This window comes from Pithys albifrons, chromosome 4 (assembly GCF_047495875.1).
Source record: "Pithys albifrons albifrons isolate INPA30051 chromosome 4, PitAlb_v1, whole genome shotgun sequence".
NCBI classification, from domain to species: domain Eukaryota; kingdom Metazoa; phylum Chordata; class Aves; order Passeriformes; family Thamnophilidae; genus Pithys; species Pithys albifrons.
The window spans coordinates 54,959,775-54,983,084 of NC_092461.1; the positions used below are offsets into that span (position 1 = coordinate 54,959,775).

The 23,310-nt window shown below is 34.8% G+C and overlaps 1 protein-coding gene across 3 annotated transcripts in view; it reads left to right on the forward strand.

Annotated features, from left to right (window-relative positions):
• MMP16 (matrix metallopeptidase 16) overlaps positions 1 to 23,310 on the forward strand; it is a 176,269-nt gene that overhangs the window by 64,722 nt on the left and 88,237 nt on the right. For all 3 annotated transcript variants that reach the window (XM_071554216.1, XM_071554217.1, XM_071554218.1), the window contains exon 2: positions 18,782 to 18,930. In XM_071554216.1, coding sequence (XP_071410317.1) covers positions 18,782 to 18,930 — 149 coding nt within the window. The remainder of the gene's footprint in view (positions 1 to 18,781; positions 18,931 to 23,310) is intronic.

A 23,310-nucleotide genomic window follows, 5' to 3' on the forward strand; every position in this document is an offset into this window, starting at 1 on the left:
GGAAGAATTTGGGCTACATTTATACTTTGGTAGACTTCTGACCGATGAGTTAGAACTAGTGTACTATAGAAATCTACTGGTTTGGGTTTTTTCTAGATAATTTTCCTTAAGTCTGTGCAGGGTTCATTGCATCCATCCTTACTTCCATGTGCAGTTTCTATGTGCATTTGTCATAGTTACCTATGAAAGTAAAAAGTAATGCTGAGTTTCCTGCATGACTCAAATGTTGCCTGATTGCTGTAGCTATTTTTCTGACACGTCCATGGAAAAAGTTGAACTCTGAGCAAAGCAAAGTGTGAGTAATTCTACCTTGCTGTCATATTTTGAAGAGACATACAGAAGGTCAAAACGTTCCCACAGATCAGAAGTTCTGGAAAGTTGCTGAAAGGCATTGTCTGCATAGACAGGATCGAGTAACTCATGAAAGAATAAACAATTAAAGTGGTTTCATAGCTTGGAGGTTGTTTGACTGAACAACTTTATAACTAGCTAACCAGAACATAGACATATTTTTCAATTATAAAAAAGGCATAATTTTGCAAATACTTTGAGGCATTATAAAAGCAGTGGTTTAAAGAAAACACTATTTCCTCAAGTATTTTTCTGATAACTTTTCTAATTCATTCTTTCCACTATGTCAAATGGTTTAAAGTCTCCCAGACTGGAGTATTATACATATTTGAAGGTGACAGCATCAAAGAAAAATCAATATTTGCAAACATGTTAGTGCTTATTCATAGTATTTCAGGACATTGCCTGATATTGCATGATTGATCAGACTAAAGAAAAGTATTTTCCAAACTGCTGAATTTCACTGTGATGGATGCAGCCAGCAAGGTTGTCCTTCTGCACTGACCTTTCTAAAGCTGAACACGTCAGATTCTTGTCACAGATGGCATTGCTTAGAGGTTCTTTGTCAGATCCCTTGTCACTGAGATTGTGTTTGAATTTTGGGTCAGTAAAATGTAGGCTGATAAAAACAAGAGAGTTATTTGGACATTATTTGAAAATGCAGCTCTTAAATTTATCTATCATGCTACTATATATCAGAACGTTGATAAAATTTTTGACAGTGAAGTCAGTGAAAGGAAATCTGCCTTTCCAAAACACTGTTAGTAGTTTATTTCAATTCAGAAAATATTAAAAAAGTAGTGTTTACCAGTTCTTGAGCAAAAACCGAGTAAGCGGTTGACACCAAGTGTAACTTGGTTCTACTTTTAAGCATTTCACAAGATTAAACATCTGGTGAGGCCACTTTAATCCCAATTTTAATAATATCCCATTTAGATAATGAACTTCTGACTTTCATGTGCTTTGAGCTAAGCCTTTCCTCATGTGCAAGCTTGCATGAATCTGTAACACAGGGGGAGGACATCTGGCTATGGATTTAATCCCATATTTCCACAACCAAGTGTTGAAAAAGTAACATAAATTTAAGACACTGTATTTTCAGTTCATTTTATTAACTGAAGTACAGTTATTAAGAAGAGCTTGAGTGTTACAAGCAACATTAAAAGTATTGCTTTGATATGTTAAAGTATGGTGATGCACAGACTTTTTCTAAGTATGTGCAGATTTTGTTGTAAAGATGGAAGATACTGAAAGCCAAGCCATTGTTACTGAGATCAATTACAGTAAAATGTAATTGATGTCTTATGGATCTACAGTCCTTATTGCTGATAATAGGACATGAAAAATGCCTGGTAAGGACTGTGCCTGTGGAGCCTCCCTGTCTAAACTTAACGCTTCTGCCTATCTCTCAATTTGTGTCATTATTTTATGTGATAAAAAACTATCAGGTATATATCTTAACAAAACTTAATTTCAGAGTAAACTGAAATGCAGTGCACTTAATCAAATAAAAGGAATTTTAAATAATAGAACAGGGGTAAAATTACTTGGGAAGGACAGTTAGCAGAGTCAAGTGATAACCATTAAGGTATTTTGAAAGTATGAGGCAGTTAATGTAACAGAAACAGAAACAGAATGAAATACATTGGGAAATTCATAACTCATTTCTATTTGACTGCAAACACAGTAAATGCATATAAGGTATTTTAGTTTAATCAGACTAGTCTGCAATTTCATTTGGAAAAATCCATACTTTTTGATTTTATCACTCCATTAACAAAGCCCCCCGAAATTAGATATGGTTTCGATAGTTAACTATCTTTTTTATACATTAGATGCATTGTATTATTTATGAATATGAGCCCTAGTATTGCTTTCATTCCTTGTTTTTATTCCTAATTTGAGATTTTTTTTAACAGTTTGTGGTCAAGATCAATGTAAATTCAGGCATGTGCAATTAACTGTGAAGATATGTTTTTTATATATTTTATAAATCTTCAGTAATGAATAGCATACAGTATGAAAAAATGGCTCTGTTTGGGAAATAAACTTTATGCTATAACCATCCTAGTTAGAAATGTATAATGAAGAAATCCTCACAATATGTAGCTTGTGTACAGTTCCACTTGATCTACTCAGCTATCTTCCTGAAGAGGCCTTGATTTAATTTTCCAGGTTTTTGATTTTAAGAGATGCATTTCCAGATTATAATTTGTTGCTTTTAACTGACATTGAATATGTGTTCAAGTTCACTATTAGATTTCTCAATCTGCTTCTGAGAAGCTGCTCTGGACTTAAATAGCTTAAGCTCCCACTCGAGGACTTCTGAGGATTTGTCGTAATTATCCATGTTACTCTTCTTTTTGTGACATCAATGAAACTTGCAAAACTCCAGATGCATTCAAAATTTTACATGTAAGGGTGTGGAAGACTGTTAAAAGATTAGCTCGTTTGGATCAGAAGAGTGAATGCCTCCCTTGGTTGCCTGTTCTTCTATAGGACCTGATGTTTTCACTGTTATGTTCTTTTTCCTAACCTGTTTGATCATATACATTTTAAACAGTTCATATTCACAGTTTATGCTAACATGTACAATCATGTATGAAGGGAGAACAGAGTTTTTATCATCATAGGTTAAACAATACCTGCAGTTCCCACTCAGACCTATGGAAAGGATAAGTTTGTTTGTGACAGCCACTCTCCTTAGGTTTTGTCAAGTTAAATAAGCTCTTTGAGTAGTATGGTCTTTGAAAAATACTTAGCTGGGGCTAAGGAGTTATCAAATTTTTCCTTATGCTTTTTAAAGTAAAGCATTTGCTTTCAATAGACTCTTAGACTGCAGGTAAGTTTGAAGCTCTCCACCGTCTGAAGAAGTATTACTGTGTAGGAGGAATGCTACCTGAAGTAGTGGGAATGCCTCCACAGGGGAGTAATGGCATGGATTTGCATTGCAGTGGTTAGAATAGGAAAAAGGAGAATGGGACCAAAGACTGCTTGTTGCTCTTTCCGTGAAGGAAATTTTCATGCATACTTGTGTGATATAAAGATCTTCTTGAAGAGCAAAAATCTGAATTCAAAGCAACCTTTGGAATCTGGGATAATGCATATGCTATCCAAGGAAAGTATGTAGGTTTCCAAAAACAAAAGAGTTGTGCTTTAGCTACTGCACTAAGAACAGTTACCAGAAAACAGTATTCTACAATAAAGGGTTTAAAGGAAGATAATTAAGTTAAGAAAACAGCTTCTCAAACATGAAAATATCTGATAGAAGTGAAAATGGAAAGTATTCCGTGAAACTGTTGTTCACACTTCTGTAAATTCACTGCAAATGGAAAATATTTAATGGTATTTACTAAATATTGTGAAATTCTGGATAAATCGAAGCTTTTGAGAGAAATTTCTGTATACACTAGCATAGATTTTTTATGTGTGTTTTTTTTCAATAAATATATATATAAAAGATGGAAAAACAACTTCAGTTCCTGGTTGTATAACACTAAAATAGGGAAATATCCATTTTTAAGAAATGAACGCTCTCTATTTGAAAGCTCTTTAACTTCAAAGTTCTTAGTATTTCATTGGTGAGAGCAGAATTTTGCTGGGAGAGAACTGAATGTAATTGAATTTTGGGGTTAAAACAAATAATAAAGAATTTTTTATGCACACTTTAAGTGATTTATTGTTCTTACATATAAATATTTATTTATTTCCATAGTTTTAAATTATTCATAGAATTAACTCACAACATGCTAATTGTTACTATATATTTTGTAATACTAATACAATATAAATATATTTATTTGCTTGAGTATGAAAAATTTGCAGGTATTTTAGGAAATTGATATATGATCCAAAGAATAGTGTGAGGACACATCTCTAAAACTAGTGAGTAATACAAGAGTCATAGGTGAAGATTTTTAAAGATCCAGTATTTAACTGTTATGGGGGTTTGTTTTTAAAAGTATATGTTTAAATAGAAGACAAATCATAAATTAGCTAACAGTTAAATACAACTTAACAAATTGGCTGTACCATCTGAATATGGAAATAAATTATAATATATGTGCTTTTGTACATGTGGTTCCTGTTTTTCTAAAGACTAAAGTTGTCCTGAAATCTTACTTTGTGGCTATTTCTACATATTTTACAAAGCATTTGGTCAAACATCAAGTTGAAAGCATTTCGATCAAGTTCAGGAACTTGAAAGTATCAGCATAAATGTTTGTCCTGATTAACCAGGTGAATGTACAGTTTGTGTCCAGGAGCTTCTCTCCTCTCCACTCTTCTCCTCTCCTCTCATTTCTTAAGACAATGTAAGCTCTATAATTTTTATGTATATTTGACCCAGTGTACTGCATTAACAACTCTGTAATAAAACCTTTTCCAGTCTTGTGTGGAAATTAAATTTAAAGTCTGAGTATTTCAAAATTAGATTCTGTGCTTTTCTAGAAAAGAGCATCTACTCTAGAAGCCTTTTAGAGTGGCAGAATAGCCTCTCACGGTACCAGATCCATATTACAGGGAATGGCACTTTTAAGCAAAGTTTTCAGCAGAATTTTCAGCACATGATATGAAAATCAAAACAATGTTTCTCAGAGATTTCAGATACTTCCCTGGTTTTAGAAATTTTCAGTATTTTAAAGTTAATAAGGAAGGAAGAATATAAAAAATAACATCAGTAGAAGAAGAAAGAAGACTTGCTAAGCACTTCTGGTCTAATGCTGAACTGTGCACTTTTTGCCACTATCTGAAATATTTCATGACCTTCACAAGATTGGGAACAGACTTTATATATATATACTAGCCACACTAATTAGCTGTAAGGATTCTACAATATTTGGCTCAAGTATTCCATTATGAAAAGTGACACCTACAGAACTTGGTGTCTCAGCTGCCCTATGTGCCCTACAGAAACAAATGAACAAAACAAACAGCTTATTTTGAGTCTACAAGCAAATTTTAATTAACATTGTTTAATAATATGTTGGAAAACTGGCTTTGGTTAAGTTTGAAGGAATGTATCTGTATATCCCACCTGTCTAGAGGTTATAAGCACAAATTAAGCCATTTATGTAAACAGCTGTTGAGCCAATACATCATCCCAGACCACAGTAGCAGACTTTTGATCAATTTCTCTGAGGCTGCTTTCCCTACAAAGCAGCTTAGTGCTTACTAAAACCACATGAATCTTTCCCAGATCCTTCCAACCCCACACTGGTCTGTATTAGTCCCTCTGCAGACCCATGTCCTGCTTTTTTTCATTAAGGCTTCTGCACTGTCCCCTGGAGGCATCAGCTGCCAGACCTCCCAAAGTCTGGTGATAGTATCACTTAAATATACAGTTTTCACTTAGAGAAAGCTTTACCTCTTTCCTGTGACAGCCTCATGTGTTTTGTTGGGCTGAGATAAAGTGAACAGGCACAGAAGACAACCTCGAGATTACTAGATCATGGTTTCCAAAAATGCAAGTCTAATAGCTACTGCCATGGTCATTGTACAAGTATCCCATCACATCTTCCTCATCATGAAAAATTATTATCTCTGAGAAGATTGTTAACTCTAGGAGGAAAGTAATGTGAATTTTTTTCTCACAGAAGACTGTTCTGCTTCCAAAGTAAAGGTCATAGGACTCCTCTGAGCTAAGTCTTCTTTGAAATGATACACATCCTTCAGGAAAAAGACTATCCATCCTGATTTTCAACTTGCCAATTTAAAGAAAATTTCTTAAAACTTTGAAATTTATTCTCTTAAATACTTATGCTTGTTAGACTTTTACCCACAGATTTTATTGTGAATGAGTTTATGATGAGATTTTAAAGTTATTGACAGACAGAGAAATGATTTACTGAGTGCTATAGTACAGTTCTCTGGATGTGTGGTTCGGAGTGAGTGGTTGTCAATTTATTGAGGGTGGCAGCTGAAATTCAGTGCTGATAGTAATGCCTGCTAGAGGGATAATTTGAATTCTTCACACATATTGTAGGTTTTTAAATTAATTGTAGTCACTGAGGGAGGGCACTTGGGCAATGTTTTAGACAGTGCAGCAGCAACTGTTCAGTGTGCTACAATAGGAAAATACTAGGACATCAAAAAAAATTCTAAAAATTCTGAAATATTTTCATTCATTAGGCATGCCTCACTTTTTTTGACATATGACTGTGTGACTACTTTTTAGGTGTAAAACTGAATGAGGGGGAAACTCCAGTTTTCCATCTGCCAGCTTTAGGTTCCTTAGCGTTACAATGCTGAACATCATGGAAAAGAAAAATGAGATGCTTCAGTGATGACAAGTACTTTAACAACTAATGGAAACTTATTTACAGTTTCTGTTAGTGTTTTATGGTCTTCAAATCTTCTTATAACATTAGGTCCTTGGTAACCTTGAAGCTCTGTCCTTCAATAATTGTAAGATAGAACTTTCTTCAAGTTTGCATAAAGTTGCAAACTTGGTCTCTATCACTGCTTCTTCAGATTTGGCTTGAAGAGAAAGAAAGAAAGGCTGCTGTTACTTTTTGGGGCCTCCATTTACATCCCTGTGCTTGCTGCAGGTGACATTCTCAGCAATATGATTCCTCACAGCTTTCACTCTTCATTAACATCTCAGGAAAGTCTTATTTCTCTTTTAAGACCATCAAAGAGGACAATAAGCAAAGAAAGGACTCTTCTCTAGACTCTGGAAGTCACCTTTGCATCAGTTTCTGTTTAGATAGTGGCTGCATTATGAAATCAACTATTAAAGTAAAAAAAAAAAGGCTTGAGTACAAAAATGTATACATACTTTTGGAAATTTGAATTTAATTGTTGAATGGGTAAACCAGCTCTAATTTTGACTTCAGTTATGGTAGACCAAGTCTAAAAAACATATGTTAAACTGAAAAGAAATGAATATCAAATAAACTGCTGCTTGGGTTAGTTTCACAGGATTAGCATACTAATAACATTACTATGAGAATGCAGGACCTATTATGTTTATTAATTGCAAATATAATTTCCAAAATGTACCAGGTTACTTGTTTTGCATATTATCATTCTTGATTTCTTGGAAGACCATGTCACTTGAAAGAAAAAAAACCCTAAACATCTAAAATGTCTGAACTTTATAAATATTACTGGTGGTGAGTGTAAAGATAATTATTTTATTTAAGCAACTTATTTTTTTAAAAATATGTAAAAGTATGGATAAATCCTAATCTTGTTGTTGGTTGATAGAGATGCCTGACTGAGTTCTGCTGGGCACTAAGGGCCCTAAGCATCAATCTGAACCTATGGCTATTGAGAGTACTCAGGAATTCACAGCATCAGGTCCTAATTAAGCAAAGCTGAAATTGTTCTATTACATTTTAAAATTACAAAACACATGACCATAGCCCATAAGGTAGCTAATAAAAGATAATCCTGTGGCTGGCTTTGAAACAATTACTCTATGTCCCTGTCTGCCTGCAGGAATCACCTTGTCACATCCCTCCCATGAATCAATCCACCACTTCCCTTTCCCCCCTTCTATTTTTGTAATTCTGTCCTTTGACAAAAATAGAATTTAGAGGATGATATAAAAAGAAGAGTTGCAGATGTACTGAAATCTATGCAGTCTTTCTGCTCCTTGCAGAAGGCTTACAAACAGCTGGTTAGTGTACTGTAAGCAAAATAGACATCAAATGAACTATGAGGATGTTTTTATCTTCATGAAAGTAGGAGGCTAATAGAGCTAGTCTGAGTTGGTCATATTTTGCCACTAATCTACACAGATCTTGTTTCAAGGAAAGGCAATATTTTACTTTGGAATTTAAATGTCTTTACAATATAAAAAAATAGGTTTCTCTATACTTTGTCTTTTTTTTTTTCACTGTAACATCTATGTCAGGAGTCAAAGGTCATTAATTTTGGTACTGAATTCACCTTTTCTTGCTATTTAATATTTGACCTCTGTACAGAAATGCTACTGTATTCATCTATTTTATCTATACTATAACAGAATTAATTGAAGGTATGTGATCATTGTTGAAGATTAACAAAGAAATGAGAAAAATAATAGCAAGTATTGTTGTTACCTCTCTAGGGCACTGTCTGGCTTCATTTAAACCACTATACAAGAGGAAAATAAAGATAGATGTAATTTGCGTAAATTATTGAGGAGAATCATTAGAAGTAAGCATGTATAAATGGAAGTGCTAGGTTTTGATTGATCCTTGCCCTCCCTATGGCAGAGTCATCTCTCACAGGCATTGTTTGAAGAAGGGTTGGAAATCAAAGTGGGAAACATTAATTATAGATAAATATCCCATGGAAACTCTTCTACTGGAAGAGCATTTTCAAAAGTGGGGAAATAAGTCGGAAACTAAAAAGAAATATGGGATAGAGGACCAGCTATGTTCTGCACTGTCTTTTTTTTCATTGTTAGAGTTTCTGATCAGATAGCCTCACTATGTAGCTGAACAGATTGTCTTCATTGCAAAACAATGAGAGAGTGGCTGAACTAAAATGTCTTTTCTCCTCATGAAGAAATCATACATTTCAGGAATTTTACTTCCTTTTGTTATTAGTCTCCTTGAAGAAGTTACAAGGTTTTTCTTTAAAATGTTGTATTGTAGTATTTACTTTTGTTGTTTTTTCATTCTCCTGTGTGGACCAAATAAAGTAATTTGGAAAACCACAATATTACCTTTTACGTTCATTACATTTTCTTCGTGTCTCTCCCTGGAAAGTGACAATCATACATCAATTTCATATATTTATAAAATCCATGTTCATCTTCTATCTACAGATTTCTGCAGAAAAACATAAATCAGATTTTTTGAAGAGCTATTATTGTACTGTAAATGTCACAGATCTTATACCAGTCAAAAAATTAAAGATTCCTAAAATACGGAGTGATATTCATCAAGGAAGTGCAAGATCTGAAATTTTACATCTTACATCTCTGACTTTGAAAAGCAGAGACAGGAAAAAAAAAGATGTTTTCAATTTAAAAGTAGGTTTAGTATATATTTATATATTTATATTTAAAAACGCTTGTCTGTGGTAAACAAACATACTGAGACATGAAAAGCTTATGTTGCAAGTATTCACAACATCATTGATTGCTCAAAAAAACCCTGGAATTAAAGTCAAAGTCGTTCATCCAAATAAAGAAACTAACTTGTTCAGTTAAATACCTCTTGTTTCCACTGAAGGCAACTTTGCTCTTGACTTTAGCATAGCCAGTGGGTTTTTTAGAGACACATAGACTTTCAAACACTGCTTATGTATGGTGCAGTATGAATTTGCATGCAGTCTTATCTGTAAAGGTGTAGTAAGTACCTATGAAGTATAAATAAAGAAAAAAAAATGCATTGTATTGTTGCATTTCTATTCTTTTGCTTTAATGCAATTTTATTTTAACCCATAATCTGAGAGTATTCATGATGGTGATGTCTATAAAGGAAACATTTTCTTAGAAATTTAATTGATGTTTCTATGATTCAGAATATGATGTTTCTTATGTTTATAAATGAGAAAAAATGCCCTATTACAATGAAGAAAATGAAATGTAAATGATATGGAAAAAAAAAGGTTTGTCCAAGTGACATTTCCTTTAGATGATAACCTGCATTTCATTTATTTTGCTGTTGTAAGCTGAAAACCATATAAATTATAATAGTAAAGTTATTTTATCTAATGGATTCAAATACCAAGTGTCAAATAGGGTCTGAATAATCATTTCCCCAAAGGAATTTTGTAGCTTGACCTTTTCATCTTATTACAATGGACTACTTTCCCACAAGCCTTTTTAAAGTAGCACACCACCATCTGTTGGTACATTATGTATTTTCATATTTCTTATGTAAATGTCTTAGAACAAAGTTTTAATACTTTTTTATAAAATGATTTGAAACAACCTTTTGGGACATATAAAAAAGAGCAGTGATCACTACTGTATTTTTGGTCAATATGCTGCTGATTTTATTTTTGTTTTTCTTTATATGACAACATGTAATTTATAATTGTGCTATAAAAGATAGACATACCAAATAACGAAGATTTTTTACTCTAATGTTACAGTAGTATACAGTGTCTATTTGTCTGATTTTGTTGCTGCTAATGATTTTTCAGTCTATATGGAAAAATCCCTTTTGAAGTACATGATTGCCTGCAATGATATTCTCAGAGGCTAAAATCATATGTGGTCATTTTCAGCTAGGGCCAACCATTTGGAGACTTTGCTGTTTGTAGGATTGTGTTGAAGTAATAAGCCAGCCCTTATGAATTAATGATAAATTCATTGCTTTGATTGTTTAGAATATGTGTGTGAGAGGAGATAAGCCTTTCTCTAGAGAAATCTAAACAGGAAGAAACAAAAGTTCAAGCAAGTCCTGAGCTGTGGGATCTAAGCAGCAAACTGCTTCCCTAGCTGATGTTCAGTTCCCTGCTTGCTTTTAAAAATAGCGAGAATAAACAACTCTTCCCTAAAATAATGTGACAGTAAGCATTTTCAAAATTATGCCATCAATATATAGTTGGATTAGACCAAAATAATCAGTTTGCAGGTGAGGTATTGCAAAGCTATAGGGATCAAAGATTCTCATACCAAGGCAATGATGAGATGGGCTAATCTTCTGGAGTGTGGTGAAAGACTCACTTGAAACTCTTGCCACCATTGATATATGATCAAACAACAGTTGCATTTATATAGTGATTCATACTTTCAAAGCCTCGTCTGGGTTTTTGCAATGCTGTGATGAGGAAAGTTGGAAAGCATCACTCATTGTTATTTTTGCTACCAAAATAGCCAGATGATTTTCGAGGGAACATATCATGGGCCATTGGCTCCACCAGAATTGCTCTGACTCCCATTTCATTGTTGTTTTTGATATATGCACATCACCTTGATCTGGCCAGTAATACAATTAGCCATAGAAAACCCTAAAAGAAAGAGAAAAATCTAAACCTAGGAAAATCAAGATGTTCCAGGTAGGACCACATAACCTCTCAGAAGATACAGAGAGAGGAACAGAAAGGCAAAAATGTAAAAGGTTTGAGTCAAAACATACACCTGAAGCCAGATTGCTTAGCTATCAGGCAAAAAGTTGCAAAATTGCTCACATGTTCTTCATTAATCTGAAATTCATAAACCAAATGCGTTATTGAATAGGTATTGTAGAAAAAGTGATCTATCCAAGTCCCTTCCCAGATGACTTTTAAGTATCTCCAAGAACTCAGGCTCTATGGCGTTGCTGGACAACCTGTGCCAGTGTTTGACCAATGTCACAGTGAAAAAGTGTTTCCTTAGGCTGAGAAAGAACCTCCTGTGTTTCAACTTGTACCCATATCTGGATCATGTTACTTGGCACTGCTGAAAAGAACCTGACTCCATCTTCTCCAATCCCTCCCTTCAGATATTTGTACACATAGATAAGATCCCCCTGGAGCCTTCTCTTCTGTAGGCTGAATAGTCCCAGGTCTCTCAGTCTTTCTTCATCAAGGTGATGCTCCAGTGCTCCAGTCTCTTATTCATCCTCATGGCCCTAGAAATTTCTTTTCTATTCTTTTTTTTTGTTTGTTTTTGCATTTTTTGTTGTTATTGTTTGTTTATTTTTTGGGGGGAGGGGGGTGGTTTTTTTTTTTTGGAACCAGTCATGACATACCTAGCCAGCCTATTCTTAACCCTGCAGAGCACTTAATAGTTTTCTAGAAGCTATAGATATTCTAGTAAGATGTAGAGACAGTGTCCTTACAAAGAGAGCTGTGTGACTGACTGTTTACATCTACTAGAACTGTTAGTTTTATTTGTGGAAGTATTTGCTCTGATCTAGATCTATGCCAGACTTCACCAGAGATTTCTATTAGTGATTGAAGAAAATTTCCCTAAGCAACTAATAAGGTCCACATTCTACAGTCAGTTTTAAACGTGCACACTGTTAAAGGGAATGGTCAAGGTACAAACTATTTATTTCCAGGCCAAGGATTTGTGTCATAGTTGTTATACCATTAATTCACTCTCCATACAGACAGTAGAAGGAGTAAATGAACAATGCTGCTCCTGCATTTGGAGCTGGATAGTATCTAATGCCTGTTCCAAGCATATTTCAGTCTCTCATGAACAGTGCTATATGGAGATCCCACATCTGCTGCGTTCTGGTAGATTCCTATCTGTCTGGGTTCTGCAAATGGTTCTGGCCTGGTGCCCCCAGCAGCTCTTTTATACCTCCCACTTCTGCTGCTCTCAAGCTACGTTGTTTTTCCACGCATAAGTGTGGCAGTAAATTATTTTGACCATTTAAATTAATTTGAATTACAAATGAGAAGAATTCAGCACATAGTTTTGAATACGTTTTGCCTTTTTACTTTTGCCACTCCTTGGACTCAGAGTTTTGTTCAAGTCAGTAACAAGTTAAGGCTTCTGGCCTTGGGTGGCAGTCTTCATTCTTGAGTTACCTCTCAGTCCCCATACAACATAAGCGGGAAAATTCCAGACTGCCACCTTTCTGCTGACATGCAAGATCACATGTTGGTAAATCTGGTTTTGTACTGTTGGAGTCAAATATAATATGATTGTTCAGTTTAACATCCATTTTGTGGCTGGAACACAGAAAAATCCCTGTAATCACATACAGAATAGAATAGTGGGGATGCCTCAATTGATTTTGGGCTAACTAGCTTCAGCAACACTCAACGAAGCCTAATTTATCTTTCACCCACCATAGGGTCAATTCTTCTAGTACTGCATCTATGTATTTACTATAGTGCAGTCTGCAACCTAAACATCCCACAGACTTTCCTGAATTGTTAAGTCCCTGTTACAAATTCTGTAATCCACAGTAAAGATTAGCATAATTTTTGTGTCTAAAACTATTCTATAAATTGTTTTTTTAGGAGTTGTCACAAAAATTCACAAGAAAAGAAGTTGCCACTTTTTAGTTTAGGACATTGGTGAACTAAATTTTGCCAGTTGGTCTTTTGATTTTTTTGGCATGTTCATAGTGATAAAAAAGAATTTCTTCTTCTGAAAATGCCTCCTCCTATTTAAGATCTTTTACATCCTGTCATACAACTTCCAAGAAATTGATTTGCTTGTGAGCTTCAATGGACTTTAAACAGGCAACCTCAATTTTGGCTTTTCAGGATTACTTATACCAACTTAAAACCATATGTACTAAACCAATCATAACCATTAAGCTTTTATTTTATTATCATATTTCCTTCATATTTCTTTCATATTCTGTAGACATTACTGATAAACAAGTTTAGACTGTCCTGTACTATACGTTCTTTTAATGTTCTCTTTTTTCGGAAATATTTTTCATACTAGATACCACACAACATATACCCCTTTTGTAAATTTACATCAGTGTCTTCTGTTAAAAAGAGAAAACATCACCGGTGATGAACCAGTGGCCTTAAAGACATGAGGGAGGAAAAACATCAGAAGATTCCTATAAAGCTCTGTGTAATCACTTCTGTTTATTTCTGGGTGTCTAGCTATGATGTTGTCACTGAATAGTCAGTATTAGCTTCAGTAGTTAGGTCTGTAATTAAAACACACCATTAGCAATGACTATTTGACCTAAATGAAGAAATGACTTGGTCATAGGGATGCTAATACAAGAGCTAGTTTATTTATCCTTACAATGACTACAGCCTTCAGTTGCTTTTCAAAATTACATCAGCACTTGAACTGCTAAATTCTGTGGTGATCAGTGTAAGTTAGATTCCTAAATGTATGCTTATCAAAATATAAATCTCCTGAATTACTCAGACACTTTAAATAATTTCCCTTATAGTGTCTTTCATGGAAGTGTATTAAAAAAACAGAAGTCAAAATATTTTGAAATTATGAAATCTCACAGTTTCACTCAGTGTAGATAGGAGTTTTGTTTTCAGATAAATCTAAAAAAGGAACAGCAATACATGAATAATAATGCATTTGCACTACTGAAGTTGTTTATGAAATTGTTTTGATCTGTGGTTTATTAGACTGATTTACTAAGCCTTCCTGTTCATAGAATATAATTGTACTGTAACTTATGCAATGTACTGTCATTCAGGAACATTAATAATTTGTTGCTAAGTTTTCTTCTATCTTGGAAATCAGTAATCTCTCTGAAGGGAGAGAAACTGATTATCTTAATATTCTTGTCTAATCTTTAATGAATATATATGGGGTTTCTTTGTTCTTAGTAACAGTTTGCTGTCAACATTCTATTATTAGGACCACTTTCTTCTTAAACTAGCAAAGTTCTGAATGATTAAAATCCATTGCTGTGTTTAATAATCTCTAAGTTAGTCCATTCTTTATCCTTTAGAGGAGAAAACAATTGGGTAATGTGACCAAGTACTATCTATTCCATAGTCAGATGATCCATACAGCATTGCATAAGCAGTTACAAACTAATATAAAAAATCTTTTCATAATGTCAGAAAAAACCCAAACGCCTAGATACCTAGTTAATAATGTCCAGAATCTGGAAGATGATACAGCTCATATGCTGAACACTCACAGGTCCCTTGGCCCACTGCAGAAATGGCAGGTACTCAACAAACGCCTAGCATCTCTACAGATTTCATCAAAAAATTATTCTGTTTATTATTTTCTTTACAATTGTGAAAAAACCCATAGAATTATGGTGAGGAAATTTTTCAGCTGTGAAAAACGTGCAAATCATGGGTTCAAAATTTTAAAATGTATAGTTAAATAGGACATAAGCCTTGAATATTTTTAGGCAATTTGATTTTTTTGTGGTTTTTTTCTGGTTTTTTTTTTGTTTGTTTCTTTGTTTGTTTGTTTTCTTTCCAGATTGAAATGTTTAAGTGTCCATGTTCTTCTGAATTACTCCCAACACTTCAGCTAAACTCTGGTGTTTGTGGTTAATAGGCTGACAATGGGAACTACCATGGAAATCTAGTGCAAGCAGATTTAGTTTAGTAAAGATAGATTTTAGCTTCAAGTTTTCTGGAGGTTAATGTGGTTAATGAAATATGATGAAACAAAACAGGTTTCTTTGTTTTAAAAATATTAGAAAGAGCGACTTGCATCAGAAAGTTCAAACACATAAAAGGCTGCTGTAGAGGGGAGAGGAATAATTGGTTCCCCTTACCCATAGCAGGTAAAATGGAAAGTTGCATTCTTAAATTTCAGTAAGAGACATGACATGTTAGATGGATACTCTTCACTATTCTTTTTTCCAAAATTGATGATTTCTTCAGGATGAGGCTCGCCAAGACTGCATTGTCATTGCTGAATTACATTAAGGCAGACACGTCTAATTTCAGTAGAGGAGAGGGGGAAATTCTTGTGAATATAATTTCTTTGATAGGTTACCTGAAAAATACAAGGCATTGAGGCAAGTGTTTTCGTTCATTCTCGTGCTATGTCTGCCTCATTCTGTTTCTTCTCCTCTTTGTTGTTTTAATCACCTATATAATTTGGACTTAAAGTTAAGCTTCTCCTCTATAACTCCCAGCATTTAGACTATGCACAGTAGAATCTGAGGTGTGTATTTCACATATATGGCAGTCTGAGTGAAGGTCCTTCAAAATATGTTAACAGAAAGCTGCAGAACCAGATTTGCTGTCTGGTTTCATGACCCTTTCTTGTAGGGACAGAGCACAGAATTTTGTAGTACTAAGTGCTGCTAGCTCTAAAATATTCACCAGACTAAAGGTCAATTTGTCTGAATTTTCAAATAAAGAAACTTACTTTAAGAGTGTCATCTGACTTTGCAGTATGGTGGCTGAGTATTCTATTTGCTATTTTGAAGGCTGAGGGAAGACCCAGGCGGTCCACTTTCTTTGTTCAATGATAGGGGGTGGCTGTCAGACATCCTGTATTAACTTGTATGTGTCTCTTTGTAGTCAGGAAAGGGGTATACTGTTCTCTCCTGCTGTTTCTGAGCCAATTCTCTTTTCCTTTTCTGCAGAGTGTCTCTGCAGTGGCACTCATGCTAGATTCCAGGTTGTTCTTCCTGCTCCACTTCTCACATGAACAGTAGTCCCCAAGATATTTTTTCTCTCTCTGTCTTTATAGCCTGCCTAATTCAGATATCTGAAGCTTTAGCTTATAGTAAATTTGCTTGTTTGTAACCCTCTCATTCCTTCAGTTATACCATAGTGAGGATGGTTTTCAGTGACTTCATAGGTGACCTCACAAGCCTAGTAAACACCTTAAGTCTGCCCTTAGTACCTGAGAGATTAATAAAAACCTCTGTTCTGTGTCTGAATACCAAATTCTTTCTGAGAAGACAAGAAGGTAGCATCCTCTAAGATGACAATGACATGGTACTCAGAATTATTTTTCTTCCCTGAAGGATCATATCCTTTATTATCGCTGACTTGAGTAGGTGAATATTAAAATAACTCCATTCTTAAATTTAATCATTGTAAATATTAATTCAATATTACTGTACGCACTACACTGAAATCAACTCACTCTGTATAAAACTTATTTATTTCTTACTTCCATGGTCTTGGTTCCACATATTGCATTGCTCTTGCCCGTGTTCAGTCATTTCAGAGCTCTCTTCCAAAAATGGAAGGAAGAACTGACTTCCTGTCCAAAATAATACACAAACTATATTATTTCTGTGATGACCCAAATCTTTCACACAGTGTACACAAGTTCTCCCTTGAAGATGAAAAGTGCAAGAAGGTTGGAATATATAAATTGGTTGCAGTTACTGATTGTAGCAATTAATTTATATTGGAAATAAGAGCATTTTCCTGTCTTTCAAACCAAATTTTGTCCTTAATCTGAATTGTTCATGTATGTAGAGTTAGTGTGAAGGTGGAAGAGTATAGGATGTCTTCATCCTGTCTGTACCTCCCGGTCCTGTTATATTTTCCTGTTGTGTGGAGCTCAGAAACACTGTTGAGGTTGTGTGTCAACGACATTATGGGAAGGTAAACCTGTTTATATTAGAAATATCTGAACTCGTAACCTGAAGATTTCCCTAATGTCTAATGCCAGTTTGATTTTTTGTTTATACTGATTCAATGTTCATCTACAGCACACAATCAGTGTTAGTGAAGTGAAGGTTAATAATGGGTTAATTCTTCTAGATTGTCTTCACTGTGTTCATAAAAGGGGAGTGCCCCACCACCATCGTGAACCTGCTGCAGAACTGAATTGAGTGGACTTTGCAAGATAAACTTAAAGCTGAAAATAGCTACAAAGTCTGGTGTTAGACTGTGTATAAACAGTGTGTATTCAAACAGATAAAAACCCCATAAGGGTTTGTATGAGGCAGAAAGAGCCTACATACACTGCAAGGGTATAGTGGGTGGATAGCATTCATTAATGTAATAATTCAGAATCTATGTACTGTGATGTGATATGTTTGAAAGAGGTGGCTGAATAATTTTTTAACAAAATTTAAAAGAACAGGAGGTCATATTTATGGGGTCATAAGTACTTTGATTTTGGGGAGAGTGAAATTGTAGCAATGCATTTTAAGAGTCTTGTAGATTGACAATATATGTACCTTTCATTCTAGTGAGTAATTCCAGCCCTTGCATGAGAAGATAAGACATTTTTAAAGATTTGTCAGTGTTCTTACAGCTTCAAAAGTCTTACACTGTGCTTTGTATAGGGTAGATTTTGTGAATGCTTAGAAATGTTATGATAACTGCAGCTAGTTGTTTATGAAATATTGCCTCAAGAAGACAGCATGTTTCAGAGGATTTGTCTGAGTACTCTTAAGATAGCGGCTTTAATCCATAAAGCTCTCAGTTATTTGGACCCTGCTTTCTCCCTCACACCTCTACATAATTAAGAGCATAAATAGTTGGCATTGAATCCATCTTTGTTTAAAAAGGTAGTTCCTCTTATCAGGAAGTTTCCCTTAAGTGGGGGCAGACTCCGACTTCACTGTCTCCTGGACACCTTCTTTGCTTATGTGATTTTGATATTCTTCTCAGAAAGCTGAATGTCTCCCTACCCTCTCTTTCATATTCTTTGAGGGACCATAACAATATAGTGTAACTGTGTGAGAACCATTGTGGATTTATTATTGTCAGTGGTGAATATTATTATGTGCCTTGTGGGCAGTCAGTTTTATGTGGCATATATTTTAGATTGATATTTTGTCGTTTAAAACATTTCTTGAAGTGCCTAGAGCCAGGGTTAGGTGCTTAAGTTGTAACTTCAAATAAATTAATACATTAAATAAATAATTGAAGCAGGCAGTTTCAGATAATCAGGAGAGCTGGCTCCTAGGTAGAAAGCAGTGTAAGATTTAAAACAATGGAATCTTTAATAAAGTAGATGAAACTAAAGCCTCAAAGAATGTTATATCAGCAAATTAAGAAAAAAAAAAAAAGAAAAACCAAACACTTGAAGGAAAAAGACTTATACTTCATGAATTAGAAGCTTTATTATATATGGTATAAAACTGATTACTAGGGAGCGTTTTATTTACCTCTAATTTCTATTTAATAGCCACTGCACTTGTCATTGCAGGTATGGTTACAAAAGTATGGCTACCTTCCACCAACTGACCCCCGAATGTCGGTGTTGCGCTCTGCAGAAACCATGCAATCAGCTATAGCTGCCATGCAGCAGTTCTATGGCATTAATATGACAGGAAAAGTGGACAGGAACACAATTGAGTAAGTAACCAGTACTGAACTGCTCTTGACTTTACTGTTTCAAGCAGGGTAAAATAGAACTGGGTAACCTTTATAACATCTGTAGCAGTGTAACTGGGGTGTCCAAGTAGTGTTGCAGCTTCATATGGGTAGTTCAAGTGTTTCTCTCTCCTTGAATTTTTATGTTCTTCATCTTGTGTATTTTACAGTAGCAGGCAGTCACTTACCTAACTGCTGTCTGGCTTTGGACACATGATTGCCCCTAAAGAAAGGGCTAAAAGGTTATTGTAGTATTAGAGAAACCTATTTTAAAACTGGCAAGAATTCATAAAATGTTTCCCAATTGAAGTAGTCTTTTGTTATTAGAAAATCTGTAGTGTAAATTTCTTTATTGTCTTTGAAAAAAAAAAAGCAAAGGCAGACTCCACTGGCCCATTCGTTTAGTGGTTTCCAGGAACAAAAGACTGGGTGTGGTCATTTTAACATGAATTACAATTGAATTAGTTTTGCATGCCCTTTGCAATTCTAAAGTTGTGTCTGGCTGGTAGTATTTGATTTTAGTGACAGAATGGACACAGAGAAACTTTGTGAAAGTAAAAAAAAAAACCAACAAACTAACAACAAAACAGTATCTTAGTACACAATTAAGAAAACGTATTTGAGATTAAAACAGCAGGACTAGAGCAATGACTGTTCCTCTGTACTTTGCACTGCTGAGGTCACACCTCAAATCCAGAGTTCTGTTTTGGGCCCTTAACTGGGAAGAAAGATATTGCATTGATGGAAGGGCAACAAAAGCTGGGGAAGGGTCTGCAGCACAAATTTTATGTGGAGTGACTGTGGGAACTGAGACTGTTTAACTTGGAAAAAAAGGAGTCTCATGGGAAACCTTATCACTGTCTGCAACTACCTGGAAGGAGGTTGTAGTGAGGTGGGGTCAGTCTCTTCTCCCAGGTAACAAGTGACAGAACAAAAAGAAATGGCCTCAAAATGCATTGGGAAGTTGTAGTTTGGATAGCAGGAAAAATTTCTTCACCAATAGAGTTGGCAAACATTGGAACAGGCTGCCCAGGGAAGTCTAAATGTGGTACTTAGGGGCATATTTTTGTGGTGATTTTGGCAATGCCTTGCTAATGGTTAGAATCAATTATGTTAGAGGTCTTTTCCAATCTAAACTATTCTATGATTCTCTGCTTCTGTGATTTGAAGTGCTTGTTGAACTCATTTCGGTTAAATTGCAATAAAGCTTGTGACTTTAGAAAAAGTTGCTTTGTTTGAAAACCAAGTAATAACTAAATAATACTGTCACTACATATCCAACATTTACTTCATTGAAATAGGTTTCTACTACTCTAAAATGCTTATTTGGAGGGTGTAGTAGTAGGAATCCTCTCTCGATTCCTAGTTACCACCCCCAAACAGAGGTGTCATCTTTTGTTATTTTTTTTATGGTAAAGTAGCTGACATTAATGATTTTTCTGTCACTTAGAGTTTAGGGAAAAGACTACACAAAATGCTGACAGGATTGGAAAAATCATTTTATTCCACTGACACATATACTGTTGCATTGAAAAGCAAAGCAGATTCTGTGGCTGCCCTAAGGGGAGGTGAGTTGATCACACATTCCTCAGTTTAGGAATTTAAAGGACCTTAGAACGTGAAGTACAACAGCAGTAAATACTCCATGAGACAACCACGCTCAAAAGTATGTTTATGGTTCAGTCTGCAGGATGAAGAGCCTGGGATGTTCATATAGCTTCAGTAACTGATCTTTCAGGAGAGAGTGCTGTGCTACTTGTCACTAGTATCCTGTGAAAGACCCATTAGTAGTAGCTTTGTAAGAGACAACATATTTCACTAAAAGTAAAATGATCTGTTCACAGCAGTACAGGCAACACTGGAAGCAGTAAGATAAGGAAAAGGGGAGGCCGTCTCTTAGAGTATCAGGTAAAGAATTGAAAAAAACCCAAACCAACCCAAAACTTTTCTTTGAAACGGAAGTGGTTTATGTTTGCAAATTATGCTTTTTGACCAACAAGGTTGTCTTCACTTTTTTTGCTATGTAAGAAATGAAGAAATTCATCTACAAAGCAGTCCGAAACATTATTTTATAAACTGGTGGCTGTGGAGAGTTCCAGACCTTTTGATGCATTATTTTCTTCTACACAGAAAGATAAATTAATGAATTGCAATTCTTAGGTACTTGTAACTCATGCTGCGTTTTCATGGATGAATGCTGCAGTTACTTACGTATTTGGAGCTGCATTAACTTGAGTCAAGTTAGGAACAGAACTGATTCTTAAAGATTTGTCACACTTAAGAAAATAACAAACAAACAAACCCCAAAAAACTCATTTTAAACTAAACTGTGGCCTTGAGATACCATTAGTTCACATCACTGAATATTCTTCAGAGGTATGACTACATAACAGAGGATAAATATTTTTACAATTGTTCATTTATGGCATTATTTTGTAAATGTTTGGAATAATTTTCTCTTTCATCTGCACAGAAAGTATACTCTCTTGGCCAGAAATATGAGGCAATTTACCATTTTGTTTCTCTGGAATTAATATATTATAATCACTAGCAATGCTGGCATTACAAAATATAGAGTACAACAGGGACCTCATTAAAAAATGAATATGTTCTCATCTTGTGCATGAGGATTTACCTACTTCTCTTACACATCTTGAGAACAGACTATGACGGGCCTCTTGGTCTTCAGAACAAACAATTAAAAGAAGTTACAGTAGTAACTTGATAGGAATCAACTTTGAGGATATTAACAAAGAAATAATGTCCTTCATCACCATCATCAAAGGTCTACTGGAGGGATTTTGCTTCTCTGCAAAAAGATAATCCCTCCACGACTATTTTGATATGCATAAATATGGACAGCATTCATCTTCCCCCTACTACTCTACATTCACTTATTTTTGCATTATTTTTTATTTTTTTTTCTCATGTATCTTGAAAAGCATGATGCATACTTACCCTTGTAATGGCATAAAAATGAGGGACATTCTGAATACAACGACCATGACAATGGCAAACCCAATGAAAATACTGTCTGTTTTTGCATGTTGTGCCACAGTATTTTCTGTGGTCCCTTTATATATTACCAAAGTCGATGATTTGTGGAAAATGAACATTCTGAAACTGAAGCCTCTGTTGGTATCCTGGTCTTCCATATCTCTAAACCAAACATACTAAGTAGAAAAAAGGAGTTGTTGTCTTTTCTTAAAGCTGCTATGCATGTTTATTTCCAAAATTTGTTTGGCAGTTTAAAGGGGTATATTGCAAACTTCTTGGTATACAGATGGAATGATTGTGTATAGGATGGTGACTAAATCTGTGCAATAATAGCAAAGAATTTTTTTATACTAATGTCACTCTATATAAATAAATGGCAAGTATGCTTATTTTAATGCTTAGAGCTTCTAACCAAGTTTACTTCAAGATTCATACTTCAGATATTTATGTATACTCTGTGCTGTTTATATGTTAACTATCAGTCACAGAGTAAATTCTGAGCTACTGAAATTGATCCAGTGGTTTATTTTCTCTGCAAATGGTTTTGCACAAAAGTATACATAAGATCTGTACCCTTAGTAAATACCTGATAAGCCCTGAAGAGAAATCATCATCAGTAACAGGGCTGAAATACAATATCTTACATCACTGTTTACTATTAGCAATGTCAGTAAAGTCTTGTAATAGCAGGCTACAGTAGAAAAAAAAAAAAAGATATGTTTAGAAAACATACCTATCTCTCCTCACTAGGAGTTTAAGGGTATAATTCAGTAGTTTTCTTAAATAAATGTCTACAGTTTTTCCAACCATTAAGTTGCAATAAGTCAAGTTAAACCCTTCCTTTTATTTTCCTTTTTTTGCTATCACTCTGCCCAAAATAACCCCCAAACTCCAACAACAACAAAACCATTGTGCAAACTGAGCAGCAATTTTGATTAGGTATAAATGACATGGGGCATTTAACCAAAGGTTGGCTTTTTAATGTTTTGATTCCTGAAGGCTTAAGAAAATTAAGATGGAAAGATATTTCCTCCTAACCCAGAAGAACAAAGAACAAAATACATTAGGCAGCTGGCTTGAGATAGAAGTTCAGTTTCACCTCTTACTCTACTGAAAGCATCACAGTTTTGCTGCATATTTTTCTTTTAATCTTTCTAGATTTGTTGTGAGTCTAAAACATTTATATTTTCCTGACATATATAGCTCCTCACGATGCAAACTAGTGGCACTAAGAGAGGAGTTTGATGTGACATAGTGTACAGATAGAGAACATTAGTCACAATTAAGCCTCTTTATTGAGTACTGATAAAATATTAATTTTGAGGGGCTGCTGCATAAAAGATTTCTACAAGTTCAAAAACAAAC